This window comes from Aquarana catesbeiana, linkage group LG03 (assembly GCF_042186555.1).
Source record: "Aquarana catesbeiana isolate 2022-GZ linkage group LG03, ASM4218655v1, whole genome shotgun sequence".
Lineage (NCBI taxonomy): Eukaryota > Metazoa > Chordata > Amphibia > Anura > Ranidae > Aquarana > Aquarana catesbeiana.
The window spans coordinates 10,119,841-10,134,702 of NC_133326.1; the positions used below are offsets into that span (position 1 = coordinate 10,119,841).

At 44.9% G+C, this 14,862-nt stretch overlaps 1 protein-coding gene across 1 annotated transcript in view; it reads left to right on the forward strand.

Annotated features, from left to right (window-relative positions):
* Positions 1 to 14,862, forward strand: part of CTDSPL2 (CTD small phosphatase like 2) — a 62,222-nt gene that overhangs the window by 32,488 nt on the left and 14,872 nt on the right. The window contains exons 5-11 of the mRNA XM_073618254.1: positions 1,196 to 1,411; positions 2,335 to 2,413; positions 8,117 to 8,228; positions 8,326 to 8,412; positions 10,496 to 10,558; positions 13,616 to 13,695; positions 14,734 to 14,860. Coding sequence (XP_073474355.1) covers positions 1,196 to 1,411; positions 2,335 to 2,413; positions 8,117 to 8,228; positions 8,326 to 8,412; positions 10,496 to 10,558; positions 13,616 to 13,695; positions 14,734 to 14,860 — 764 coding nt within the window. The remainder of the gene's footprint in view (positions 1 to 1,195; positions 1,412 to 2,334; positions 2,414 to 8,116; positions 8,229 to 8,325; positions 8,413 to 10,495; positions 10,559 to 13,615; positions 13,696 to 14,733; positions 14,861 to 14,862) is intronic.

Genomic DNA, 14,862 nt, shown 5'->3' on the forward strand with positions numbered 1-14,862 from the left:
GTCTGGTAAAGGAGAAGCGGGGGCTCGGCGTGTCTGGTAAAGGAGAAGCGGGGGCTCGGCGTGTCTGGTAAAGGAGAAGCGGGGGCTCGGCGTGTCTGGTAAAGGAGAAGCGGGGGCTCGGCGTGTCTGGTAAAGGAGAAGCGGGGGCTCGGCGTGTCTGGTAAAGGAGAAGCGGGGGCTCGGCGTGTCTGGTAAAGGAGAAGCGGGGGCTCGGCGTGTCTGGTAAAGGAGAAGCGGGGGCTCGGCGTGTCTGGTAAAGGAGAAGCGGGGGCTCGGCGTGTCTGGTAAAGGAGAAGCGGGGGCTCGGCGTGTCTGGTAAAGGAGAAGCGGGGGCTCGGCGTGTCTGGTAAAGGAGAAGCGGGGGCTCGGCGTGTCTGGTAAAGGAGAAGCGGGGGGCTCGGCGTGTCTGGTAAAGGAGAAGCGGGGGGCTCGGCGTGTCTGGTAAAGGAGAAGCGGGGGGCTCGGCGTGTCTGGTAAAGGAGAAGCGGGGGGCTCGGCGTGTCTGTTAAAGGAGAAGCGGGGGGCTCGGCGTGTCTGTTAAAGGAGAATCGGGGGGCTCGGCGTGTCTGGTAGAGGAGAAGCGGGGGCTCGGCGTGTCTGGTAGAGGAGAAGCGGGGGGGGCTCGGCGTGTCTGGTAGAGGAGAAGCGGGGGGGCTCGGCGTGTCTGTTGAAGGAGAAGCGGGGGGCTCGGTGTGTCTGGTAAAGGAGAAGCGGGGGCTCGGTGTGTCTGGTAAAGGAGAAGCGGGGGCTCGGTGTGTCTGTTAAAGGAGAAGCAGGGGCTCGGCATGTCTGGTAAAGGAGAAGCGGGGGCTCGTTGTGTTTGGTAAAGGAGAAGCGGGGGCTCAGGGTCAAAGTCTGGAAAGGTGTTTCATGTCTTTGCTAAAGTTGACTTAGTCTATATTACGGCTTTTCATTTCAATCATTCATTGTGAGCTTGGTCCAGTCACTTTTTGGAGGACTAGGTCAGCCTCCAGATATTAATTAATATAGGAAGTTTCAGAACAGCAGAGGCTTACAGGGGACACAATTGGAGGAAGATTCCATCCTACATATTGAGGGGTTGTCGCCTGTTGGGATTTGTATTTGCCCCTGGGGCGCTTGTTTCCTGTTTCAGGTAGAATGGACTTTCTCTCCAGTTGCCATCCTGGATAGTCAATTACAAGTAAGAACTAACTGATTTTCCTTTTGCTTGCAGGCACGTCGGGATCAGACTCTCCAGGACAAGCGGTAGAAGCCGAGGAAATTGTGAAGCAGCTGGAAATGGAGCAGGTGGATGAAATCAGCACCAGCACCACCACCTCCACTAATGGAGCATCCTACACCAGTCAGGGCACGCCTGTCCGAACAACAGCCAGCAGCTGGCTCGAGTCAGGGGAGGACACTCCAGAGAGAGACATCCCAACGCTAACAGGTGGGTGGTACTTGCTTGCAATCAATTTGGCATGGTAAAGATGTGTTTTTTTTTTTTTTTTTTTTTTTTTTTTTTTTATGACTTGCGAAAGTCCTGAAACCCATTGACTGCCAGTGGACATGTTCCATGCATCTTGGCAGTCAGTGGCTTAAGACGAGCTCACAGATGTGGGACGGTTCCAAAACCACCTGATTTCTCCTCTACCAGTGATGGTGAACCTTGGCACCCCAGATGTTTTGGAACTACATTTCCCATGATGGTCATGCACTCTGGAGTCTAGGTGAGCATCATTGGAAATGTAGTTCCAAACCATCTGGGGTGCCAAGGTTCACCATCACTGTGCTATTGTGTGCCCCCCACCATAGCCTTTTGAAGGCATGAGAAACATCGGTCATAACTTTATGACCACCTACCTAATATTGATTATGCCAAACCAGCCCTGACCATTCGAGGCAAGGACTCCACTAGACCTCTGAAGGTACGCTGTGGTATCTGGTACCAGGCTGACAGTAGCAATCCTAAAGCCTAAACATTTTTTTACCTTAATGCGTTCTTTGCATTAAGGTGAAAAAATGTTTAGGCATACACCCCCTGTCAATGAATCCAGCGGTGGGGCTCGGGAGCGAGGAAGCAAGAGTGCCCCCATAGGATGCGGCTTTCCATGGGGGCACTGGACAGAGAGGAGGGGCCAGGAGCGCCAGCGGGTGACCCGAGAAGAGGAGAATCGGGGCTGCTCTGTTCAACTCCATTGCACAGAACAGGTAAGTATAGAGATTTATTTTTTTGTTTGTTGTTTTTGCCTTTTTTTTTTTTTTTTATTTTACCTTTTTACAATCTCTTCAAGTCAACGGTAACAATATCTAAAAATCCAATTTTTAGTCTTCGGTATGAGAGATTCAGTGATTTATCTCTTTCTGTTTTAGCTCCCGTATCTCCAGATAGTGGCTACTCTTCTGCACATGCTGAAGCAGCCTATGAAGAGGATTGGGAGGTCTTTGATCCGTGAGTAGTTTTATTTATTTTTATTTATTTTTTTTTTCTACCATGAACTGTTCTGGATTGCTAAAAGCCTCAGTCTGTTAAGGAATTGGTAGCAAACGCATGTAAGGGTTGATCCACACTAAAACGCATTGCTTTTCATTGTGCGCTGAATTGTTAAGGGCCACACGCTGCATTTCCCAGGTTATTCAAACTGAATGGGCTGCGCTGCATCTCAAAGCGCCAAAATGTATTTTTTTTTTTTTTTTTTTTTTTTTTTGCAGCACCATGCACACCACATGTTGTGAAGTGTTCAGCACAAGTGAATTGTAGTTCCATTCAAAATGAATGGCACCACTGCCTGCACATGGCAGGTTATTTCATGTTCTCACCGTTTGGTGTGAATGGGCTGTGATAGTGGGATATAGTCTTTTTAGCGTTCAAGTCCGTCCTGAAAAATGACAGTTGGTTCTCTACTTTTCTGTTTTTGGCAGTAGAAACGCGTGTTCCCTAGCAGTGCCTGGCTTCTCATATATTGGACTGACTTGCTCCTGAATTTCGCCGTTGTTTGGGGTCCTTGTCATGACTATGTCTATGTAATCTATAAACAAATTGCTGCGTTAGAGTAGTTACCACGGGATATAATGTTGGTAAGTTAACAATGTTAAAAGATAAGTTCACCTTTTTGGAACATGTTCCAGCAGCTGCAGCCACACCCCCCACCCCCCCCCCAATGACAGCGGGCGGGCATCTTCTCAAGGCGCCCGCTGTCACTCTTTGAAACTAACGTGGACGCGTGGGGTTTGATCCACCTGGCCACGTCGTTCATTCAGGGTGCTGTGTGAATGGGAAGCCTTTGCGGCTGTCGGCTTGTAGTTACATAGTAGGCGAGGTTGAAAAAAGTCCATCGAGTCCGACCTATATGAAGATGAATGGAAAAGTTCTGGACTGCCGCACACCGATAGTTTCTTATGCCTTTTATTTGTAAACCGGGTTCACAAAATATACAGGACACCATAGCAGAGTGGTTCAGAACAGCTGACACGTTTCACACTTATACCAAGTGCTTACTCATGATATATTAAAAAAAACATTTTTTTCATCAGTTTAGGCCGATCATATTCTTCTACATATTTTTGGTAAAAAAAAAATCGCAATAAGCGTTTATTGATTGGTTTGAGCAAAAGTTATAGCGTTTACAAAATAGGAGATAATTTTTTTTTTTTTTTTTTTTTTACTAGTAGTGGCGGCGCTCAGCGATTTTTATTGTGACTGCGACGTTATGGCGGACATGTCGGACATTTTTGACACATTTTTGGGACCATTGTTAAAAATGCACTGATTCCTGTGTAAATGACACTGGCAGTGAAGGGGTTAACCACTAGGGGGCAGGGAGGGGTTAAGTGTGTCCTAGGGGGCGTGTTTCTAACTGTCAGGGGAATGGGCTGTGTGTGTGACATCACTGATCTCTGCTCCCGATGACAGGGAGAGCTGTGATCAGTGACACTTGTCACTAGGCAGAACGGAGAGATGCTGTTTACATCAGCATCTCCCCGTTCGTCCTCTTCGTGAGGCGATCGCGGGTATCGAGTCCGCGGGACCCTCGGGGAGCTTTCTAAAGTCCGCTCTGTGCTGACGTCACAGGAATCGGTCCAGTCATCCTGACTCTAGGAGCCCATTTCAGACTCTCAGCGAGCCGCTCAGATCCTGAGACAGCCCATCCCGCCACCCTCCACAGCTCAGCGCTCCAATGAGCGTGGAGGAGCAGAGAGGAGAGACGCTGATTGACAGTCAGAAGCTCTCTGCTCGGGGAATTGTCAGAACCGAGCCATTGGCGATGTTCGATCGCTCGGTTCTCAGTGTAGAGACGCCGGGGGACAAATGCAGCATCGGTCCCATGCTGCATCCACCTAGGTAAGTATAAAAGGGAGGAAAAAAAAAAAAAAAAAACTTACTCCTCTTTTTAATTAGAGCTGAACAATTAATCGTTAAAAAATCGTGATCTCGATTCAAGCCCCGCCCCCCCATCTCTATTGCAGACTTTGTTGATTCTTTCATATAACAAGTGGAGAGACTTATCTGCTCACTCAGCTGTCAAAAGAAAACATCCAGGCAGTCTGCCAAGTTTTTAACTTGAAGCATTGTAACTAACTCTTCCTTCTTAGATCAAAGGGATAAACTTTTTTTTTTTTTATAAAGAAAAAATCCGGGCAGTCTGCCAAATTTTTAACAACCAGTAAATGCGGGAAATTTAACCACTTAAAGTCTAAATCTTTTTCCTGACACTTGTTTCTTAAGTTAAACTGAATATTTTTTGGCTAGAAAATTACTTGGAACCCCCAAACATTATATATATTTTAGCAGAGACCCTAGGGAAGAAAATGTCAATTGCTGAAATATTTTATGTCGCACTGTATTTGCACAGCGGTCTTTCAAACGTAATTTTTTGGTGAAAAAATACACTTCAATGAATTAAAAAAAAAAAAAAAAAAAAAAACAAAACCGTAAAGTTAGCCCAATTTTTTTTTGTTTTAATGTGAAAGATGATGTTACGCCGCGAGAATCGTAATCTATCTTCTAAGCAAAAAAATTCTAATTTTAGCCAGAATCGTGCAGCTCTATGTTAGTTCTCAGAAGGACCAGGGACAATTTATTTCCCATCTAGCACATGGGTGCAGTAACCCCCCCTCCCCCCCCCCCCCCTCATATTGCGCGCATCACATCTAACCACGTTCCGATTTACCAGTTGTGGCTGCTAAGAATTTCTTGATCTCCTGTAATAGTGTTTTTTTTTTTTTTTCCGCTCGTACCATAACTTTGTCTACTTTTTTGACCATGTTTTGGGTGTAGCGGTCCTGTTGGCGTGCAGATAAGCCTTAGGCAATGCTTTTATGACCTAAGGAAAATTGTCATTGGTTTTCCCTGTAGTGGCCCAGCAGGTTTGGTAAATGGGGGGGGAGGCATTCCTGATCTAGCTGTACCCCTCCCTCCAGCAGGTTCCCATTGTTGTTCCCCATATGCTTGATGCTTTTTTTTTTTTTTTTTTTTTTTCTCACAGCATTGGAGCTTTCACCCTCAGCAGTCTGCCAGACACAATTGTCTTTGATTTCCCAGTTGTGATTAGAGCAGGAAAATTGCAATTGATGGGAAGTATTGAAGTGGCGGTTGAAAGGCATTTTATGCCGACTTCAACTTCTTCAGTTTTTGGGGAAACTCTCTAGGTGGCTGATTGTAGCGGGTGAAACCTTAATGGAAATCTTAAAAATTTGCAGGTTAATAAACACTAGAGCAAGCATTAAAGTTCCCTATTGCTTTCTGATAGCAGTCAACAAAATATGATTCATATGTGGTCAGGCCTGAGATCATTCATTGATCATTGATGGGTGCATCTGACCTGTAGAATGACACCTTCTGACCTGCATTTTATTTGCTTTGGGCCAATTATGTATTCCCTTAGGTCCCTTTCACACTTGTGCGACTTTTCCTGCGACTTTGGACTTCAGTCGCATGACAAGTCGTCTCCCATGATTCCCAATGATGACCATTCATATCTGTGTGACTTAAAAGTAATCCCTGTACTACTTTGGTCCAATTTTGATTTATATGTGAGATATAGAGATATATAGAGAGAGAGAGATATATATATATATATATATATATATATATATCTATATCTCTATCTCACATATAAATCAAAATCGGACCAAAGTAGTACAGGGATTACTTTGAAGTCACACAGATATGAAATATATATATATATATATATATATATATATATATATATATATATATATATATATATATATATATATATATATATATATATAAATTTTTTTTTTTTTTTTTTTTTTTGTGTGTGCATATTTTTTTATATATATATTTACATACATTGGGGACGAAAAGTAAAAAAAACCCCCTTACATTTTTCACTCTTTGTTATATTGCAGCCATTTGCTAAAATCATTTTAAGTTCATTTTTTTTCCTCATTAATGTACACACAGCACTCCATATTGTACACACAGCCCCCCATATTGTACACACAGCCCCCCATATTGTACACACAGCCCCCCATATTGTACACACAGCCCCCCATATTGTACACACAGCACCTCATATTGTACACACAGCACCCCATATTGTACACACAGCCCCCCATATTGTACACACAGCACCTCATATTGTACACACAGCCCCCCATATTGTACACACAGCCCCCCATATTGTACACACAGCCCCCCATATTGTACACACAGCCCCCCATATTGTACACACAGCCCCCCATATTGTACACACAGCCCCCCATATTGTACACACAGCCCCCCATATTGTACACACAGCCGCCCCATATTGTACACACAGCAGCCCCATATTGTACACACAGCAGCCCCATATTGTACACACAGCAGCCCCATATTGTACACACAGCAGCCCCATATTGTACACACAGCAGCCCCATATTGTACACACAGCAGCCCCATATTGTACACACAGCAGCCCCATATTGTACACACAGCAGCCCCATATTGTACACACAGCAGCCCCATATTGTACACACAGCAGCCCCATATTGTACACACAGCAGCCCCATATTGTACACACAGCCCCCCATATTGTACACACAGCCCCCCATATTGTACACACAGCCCCCCATATTGTACACACAGCCCCCCATATTGTACACACAGCCGCCCATATTGTACACACAGCCCCCCATATTGTACACACAGCCCCCCACACACACACCTTTACACCCCCACCACCAGCCTGAACCGGTGATACAAGGCAGGATGGATCCATGCTTTCATGTTTACACCAGGGGTTCTCAACCTCAATCCTCAAGTACCCCCAACAGGCCATGTTTTCAGGTTTTCCTTTACTTTGTACAGCTGCTTAATATCAGTGACATGGTATTGTTGAGAACTATTTTATCCAAGGGAAGTTCCCAAAACATGTCCCGTTGTGGGTACTCGGGGACTGAGGTTGAGAACTCCTGGTGTACACCAAATTCTGACCCCACCATCTGAATGTCGCAGCTGAAATCCAGACTCATCAGACCAGGCAACGTTTTTCCAATCTTCTATTGTCCAATTTTGGTGATCCTGTGCCAATTGTAGCCTCAGTTTCCTGTTCTTAGCTGACAGGAGTGGCACCCGGTGTGGTCTTCTGCTGCTGTAGCCCATCTGCTTCAAGGATGGATGTGTTGTGTGTTCAGAGATGGTATTCTGCATGCCTTGGGTGTAACGAGAGGTTATTAGAGTTAAATTTGTGAAAAATTTAAGGGGGTCTGAATACTTTCCGTCCCCACTGTATGTAAATATATATATCAAAATATGCACACACAAAAAATATATATATGTAAAAAAAAAAAAAAAATTTATATATATATATATATATATTCTATATCTCATCTGGAACCAGTCTGCCCATTCTCTTCTGACATCAACAAGACATTTTCCTCCACACAACTGCCGCTTACTGGATATTTTCTCTTTTTCCACCGTTCTCTGTAACCCCGAGAGATGGTTGTGTGTGAAAATCCCAGAAATACTCAGACCGGCCCCGTCTGCCACCAACAACCCTGCCACGTTCAAGGTGGCATGGTTTCTTCCTTTCTTCCCCATCCTGATGCTCGGTTTGAACTTCAGCAAGTCCTCTTCACCACGTCTGTAGATTGTTCTTGACAAGAATGTATTGATTATAGTCAATTTTCTGATTTCTTTACGCAGATACTATTTCATTAAACACGTCCCACCATTGACTGAAGAACAACTTAACAGGAAGCCAGCGCTGCCTCTTAAAACCAGGAGTACCCCGGAGTTCTCCCTTGTCCTCGACTTGGTAAATTTTTTTTTTTCCTCTCTATCCTGCCTGTTAGTTTTCGCTTTTGGTTTTTGGGGATGACCTAATGTGTGTTGTTTTTTTTTTGTAATTGCAGGATGAAACATTGGTGCATTGCAGCTTAAATGAACTGGAAGATGCTGCACTTACGTTTCCTGTACTGTTCCAAGATGTCATTTACCAGGTATGAAGTGTTGCCGGGGCCTGGCTTGTCTTTTTTAGGGACTTGCTTTTGAAATGATGGATCCAAATCTGTTTTAAAATATAACTAATGGCAACATATTTTATCTTTCTGGCATACAGGTACCGCTGCGCACTGTATTGAAGTCTAATGTAAGGTAAATGAAGGATGTAATGTAAGGTAAATTCAGCTCAGAACCCAGCCAGTCAGTCACATCCCTCTGACATGTTTCACCCTCATTGGGCTTAATCAGGGCTGCTGTCATGGGGATCCCTTACAACTTAGCTGACAGGAACTGTGAACCAAGCTTAACAGGCGGTTTCAAATGCATGAACCAACCACTCATTTATGCAACCAGAATACCTGTGAGAATGAGCCCTTAATTATGTGGGGGTTTTTTTGTTTGTTTTTGGTTTTTTTTTACGATTATAGTTTTTTTGCATATTAATTTTTTAACAGCCCTGTGGGGTTGTCTAAACAGACACCCAACATTTTTTTTTTGAGAAAGAGATTGAGGACAGACTCAGACTCACCCCCCCCCCCCCCCCCCCCCAAGTGAACTTATGGTGCCCTGGGTCCCCCTGTTGAACTTGTGGTGCCCTGGGTCCCCCTGTTGAACTTGTGGTGCCCTGGGTCCCCCTGTTGAACTTGTGGTGCCCTGGGTCCCCCTGTTGAACTTGTGGTGCCCTGGGTCCCCCTGTTGAACTTGTGGTGCCCTGGGTCCCCCTGTTGAACTTGTGGTGCCCTGGGTCCCCCTGTTGAACTTGTGGTGCCCTGGGTCCCCCTGTTGAACTTGTGGTGCCCTGGGTCCCCCTGTTGAACTTGTGGTGCCCTGGGTCCCCCTGTTGAACTTGTGGTGCCCTGGGTCCCCCTGTTGAACTTGTGGTGCCCTGGGTCCCCCTGTTGAACTTGTGGTGCCCTGGGCCCCCCTGTTGAACTTGTGGTGCCCTGGGCCCCCCTGTTGAACCTGTGGTGCCCTGGGCCCCTTACAGGGGGGCAAGTGCTACCCCCTTGTCAGCGGTCCTGGATTTGATCTTGTGATTAATGTGGGTGAAACATGTCAGAGGAACGTGACCGATGGGCTGGTATGTGAGCTGAAATCCATCTCATATTCCTTGCATTATAGTTGAATACAGTGTGCGGTGGTACCTGTATGCCATATTCTATTTTGGGTACCTGTATGCCATATTCTATTTTGGGTACCTGTATGCCATATTCTATTTTGGAGCGGGATGTTCTCTATCCCTGCCATCACCCCGAAATCTCCCCAATTTGGACACAGATGGCAAAAAACCTGACGGGGCCTATAGCCCTTCCCTTACTCTATCCAAAATGGGGAAAAAAAAGTTTTGCTTTTAGTTCTACTTTAAAGTGGAAGTAAAGGCATAACCTAACTAACTTTAAACCTTCTCCAACCCTCCTAAGCCTAATCCATCTGACCCTGTAAAGAAAAGATCTCTATACTTGCCTATTCTGAAGCCAGTGTGGTCCGGTCACCAGCAGCGCCTTCTGCGTGCCGGAGAAAGCCAACAACGGCTGGGAAGTGACGTCACCCGTAGACTTACTATGGGGCTTCTGTGGCTTCCGTTGTCGGCTCCCTCTCCTACACAGTGATGCCTCTGCTGACAGCTGATGCGGCTTCAGATTTTCTAAGTACAGCGAACTTTTCCTTACAGGGCTAGATAGATTAGGGTTAGAATGAGGGTGGGAGTAAGTTTAGAGTGAGTTGGGTTTTGCCTTTACTTCCACTTTAACCCCTTTGTGCCGGCCGTACGCAAGTATGCGCCCTCTCGGCGCCTGGTCCTTAGCGCAGAGGGGCCACATATTTGCGTGAAGCGCCCCCCAATACACCTGTGCCGAGAGCGCACGCGCTCCCAACACAGTTACGGTCGTCTAACGGCAAGTAAGCGGCCGGAAAGTTTCCAGACCACGTGACAACCAATCACGGCGGTCACGTGATCTTAAGGCGAGCCCCGCCTCCCAGCGTCATAAACCTCTTAAAGGGCCGGGAGGCGCCGGCGCTAAGCGGTTCGGCCTGAACCCAATTACACGGAAAAGTTTCACCTCCGCTTCTTTCTTCTTCTAGGTGTATGTGCGATTACGGCCTTTCTTTCGTGAGTTCTTAGAACGTATGTCTCAGATCTATGAGGTAAGTGTACAGCCCGAAGAAAAGTCATAGCTGGAGAGCATAGATCAGATTTTTAAGTATTTCTGAGGTTTTTTTTTTTTTTTTTTTTTTTATGGATTTGTTAACCTAAAGAAAATAGAATCAGGAAAAATTATTTCTATCTGTTTATATATTTCTTTCCTGTCCACTAATACAGCAATCTGGGTTGTTGTTCTGGCTTTTACCTAGCTGTTGGGTATATGATTATTGTTTATTGACATATTCATATCCACAGCTGGACCAGCGGCGTATCCGGCACGCTTGTAATAACAGTCGGAGTTGTGTCCCCCACCGCCACCTTCCATGGCTTGCTTGGGCTCTCCCATCCCACCGCAGGATTGGCTTTGATTGGCTGTTTGTTATGGTAACACTGAAGTGATGACCTGACATCACTTCCAGTTTACTGAGGTATCAACCGCACCATTTTTAAAATATCAAAAGCAATCAAAAATGCTTGTAAGGGCAGGGGAGGGATTTTGGGGTCTTAAAGGACCCCATAGCTCTTCGTAAAGAGTACCTGTCACATGCCTACTGCTATAACAAAGAATGTTTTTATATTCCTTGTGACCGCAATAAAAGTAATCAAAAAAAAAAAACACATTTAATTTTAAATGGGAAAAAATTTTTTTTTTTTTAAATAACAGTTTAAAAAATATATATGTATATAGACCTATAGAGAGAGACCTATAGAGAGAGACCTATATATATATATATATCTATATATATCTATCTCTCTATCGCGAGGGAGATATAGAGGTGTGTGTATGTGTGTGTGTAATATATATATATATATATATATATATATATATATATGTGCGGCCTTGATATAATATAATTTTTTAGGAAAAAATGGTGATTGCGGTTATATTTTACTTTTTTTTTTTTTTTTTTTTTCTGGAATTACAATTTTAAGAAGTGTGTTTGTTTTTTCAAAAAAATTGTGTTTGGGAACCTGCTTCGTAAATAGTGTGACATTATAACTTGGAACACCCGCCAATTTATTCTCTAGGGCCTTTGCTTAATGTCTGGGGGTTCTAAGTGATTTTCTAGAAAAAAATACTGATTGTTACATGGGAGCAAAAGTTGTGGATTATAGTTTGTGGTATATCTCGTATTCAGGACATTCTTTATTATTGTTGTGATAGATGCAGATACACAGTGCCTTAAGAAAGTATTCATACCCCTTGAAGTTTTCCACATCTTGTCATGTTACAACCAAAAATGTAAATGTATTTTATTGGGATTTTATGTGATAGACCAACACAAAGTGGAAGGAAAATGATAAATGGTTTTGAACATTTTTTACAAATATGTGAAAAGTTGGGGGGGGGGGGGCATTTGTATTCAGCCCCCTTTACTCTGATACCCCTAACTAAAATCTAGTGGAACTAATTGCCTTCAGAAGTCACCTAATTAGTCAGTAGCGTCCACCTGTCTGTAATTTAATCTCAGTATAAATGCAGCTGTTCTGTGAAGCCCTTAAAGGTTTTTTAGAGAACCTTAGTGAACAGACAGCATCACGAAGGCCAAGGAACACACCAGACAGGTCAGGGATAAAGCTGTGGAGAAGTATAAAGCAGGGTTAGGTTATGAAGGAATATCCCAAGCTTTGAACATCTCACGGAGCTCTGTTCAATCCATCATCGGAAAATGGAAAGAGTATGGCACAACTGCAAACCTACCAAGACATGGCCGTCCACCTAAACTGACCGGCCGGGCAAGGAGAGCATTCATCAGAGAAGAGCCAAGAGGTCCATGGTAACTCTGAAGGAGCTGCAGAGATCCACAGCTCAGGTGGGAGAATCTGTCCACAGGACAACTATTAGTCGTGTTCTCCACAAATCTGCCCTTTATGGAAGAGTGACAAGAAGAAAGACATTGGTGAAAGAAATCCATAAGAAGTCCTGTTTGTAGTTTGTGAGAAGCCATGTGGAGGACACAGCAAACATGTGGAAGAAGGTGATCTGGTCAGAGGAGACCAAAATTTAACTTTTTGACCTAAAAACAAAACTCTATGTGTGGCGGAAAACTAACACTGCACATCAACCTGAACACACCATCCCCACCGTGAAACATGGTGGTGGCAGCATCATGTGGTGGGGATGCTTTTCTTCAGCAGGGACAGGGAAGCTAGTCAGAGTTAATGGGAAGATGGATGGAGCCAAATACAGGACAATCTTAGAAGAAAGCCTGTTAGTCTGTAAAAGACTTGAGACTGGGGCGGAGGTTCAACTTCAAGCAGGACAACGACCCGAAACATCCAGCCAGAGCTACAATGGAATGGTTTAGATCAAAGCATATTCATGTGTTAGAATGGCCCAGTCACAGTCCAGACCTAAATCACATTGAGAATCTGTGGCACGACTTGAAAATTGCTGTTCACAGACGCTCTCCATCCAATCTGACAGAGCTTGAGATATTTTACAAAGAAGAAGAATGGGCAAAAATGTCCTCTCTAGATGTGCAAAGCTGGTAGAGACATCCCCAAAAAGACTTGCAGCTGTAATTGCAGAGAAAGGGGGTTCTACAAAGTATTAACTCCGGGGGGCGCCATACAAATGCCCCCCCCCCACACTTTTCACATATTTGTAAGAAAATTTTGAAAACAATTTTCCTTCCACTTCACAATTATGAGCCACTTTGTGTTGGTCTATCACACAAAATCCTAATAAAACACATTTACGTTTTTGGTTGTAACATGACAAAATGTGGGAAATTTCAAGGGGTATAAATACTTTTTCAAGGCATTGTATATAATGAATGACTGAAAAAAAATAGATGTATTGGGATGTTATATACTATATTATTTACTGATGTGTATTCTCTGCAACTGGATGGGGGAGGGGTTTGTGGTGTCATTTATTTGGTTGTAGCTCTTCTGGGCCTCTCTAATGCACAGTGCAGATTCACCCCCCCCAATCCATATATTGACAGGGATAAGTATGAAAAGTTTGTCTTTGCCACACTGATTATATAATGGGGTTTTGAAAATTGGACTGTTCTTCCTTTCTTCTATTTATTGGTCTCTTCATTTTGCAGATTATCCTTTTTACGGCGTCAAAGAAAGTCTATGCAGACAAATTACTGAATATTTTGGATCCCAAGAAACGGCTAGTGAGGTATTCCTGGTTCATACATTCCTGCAGCTCTGCAGCCGTTTGTTCCATATTCGGCTCTCCTCTCCTCACTCCGCCTTCTCTCCTTTCTCGCGTCTCCTTCTCTCTTCTCTCCTCTCTCCTCTTCTTCTCTCCTGTCTTCTCTCCTCTTCTTCTCGCCTCTTCTTCTCCTACTCAATACTCCTCCTTCTCTCCCCTCCTCTCCTTCTCCTTCTCTCCCCTCCTCTCCTTCTCCTTCTCTCCCCTCCTCTCCTTCTCCTTCTCTCCCCTCCTCTCCTTCTCCTTCTCTCCCCTCCTCTCCTTCTCCTTCTCTCCCCTCTTCTCCTTCTCTCCCATCTTCTCCTTCTCTCCCCTCTTCTCCTTCTCTCCCCTCTTCTCCTTCTCTCCTTTCTCACACCTCCTTCTCTTCACTCTCACTCCTCTCTCTTCCTCTTCTCACTCCTCTCTCTTCCTCTTCTCACTCCTCTCTCTTCCTCTTCTCACTCCTCTCTCTTCCTCTTCTCACTCCTCTCTCTTCCTCTTCTCACTCCTCTCTCTTCTTCTTCTCACTCCTCTCTCTTCCTCTTCTCACTCCCCTCTCTTCCCCTTCTCTCCTCCCTTCTCTCCTCCTCCTCGCCTCCCTTCTCTCCTCCTCCTCGCCTCCCTTCTCTCCTCCTCCTCCTCGCCTCCCTTCACTCCTCCTCCTCCTCGCCTCCCTTTACTCCTCCCTTCACTCCTTCTCCTCTTCCTCTCCACACTCTCCTCTTCCTCTTCCTCTCCACACTCTCCTCTTCCTCTTCCTCTCCACACTCTCCTCTTCCTCTTCCTCTCCACACTCTCCTCTTCCTCTCCACACTCTCCTCTTCCTCTCCACACTCTCCTCTTCCTCCTCTTCCTCTCCACACTCTCCTCTTCCTCTCCACACTCTCCTCTTCCTCTCCACACTCTCCTCTTCCTCCTCTTCCTCTCCACACTCTCCTCTTCCTCTCCACACTCTCCTCTTCCTCCTCTTCCTCTCCACACTCTTCTCTCCTTACCTGACTCCTCTTCTTCTCTCCTTAGACACAGACTGTTCCGGGAGCATTGCGTATGTGTGCAAGGAAATTATATTAAAGATCTAAATATCCTGGGGAGGGATCTTTCTAAAACAATCATCATTGATAACTCACCACAAGCCTTCGCATACCAGGT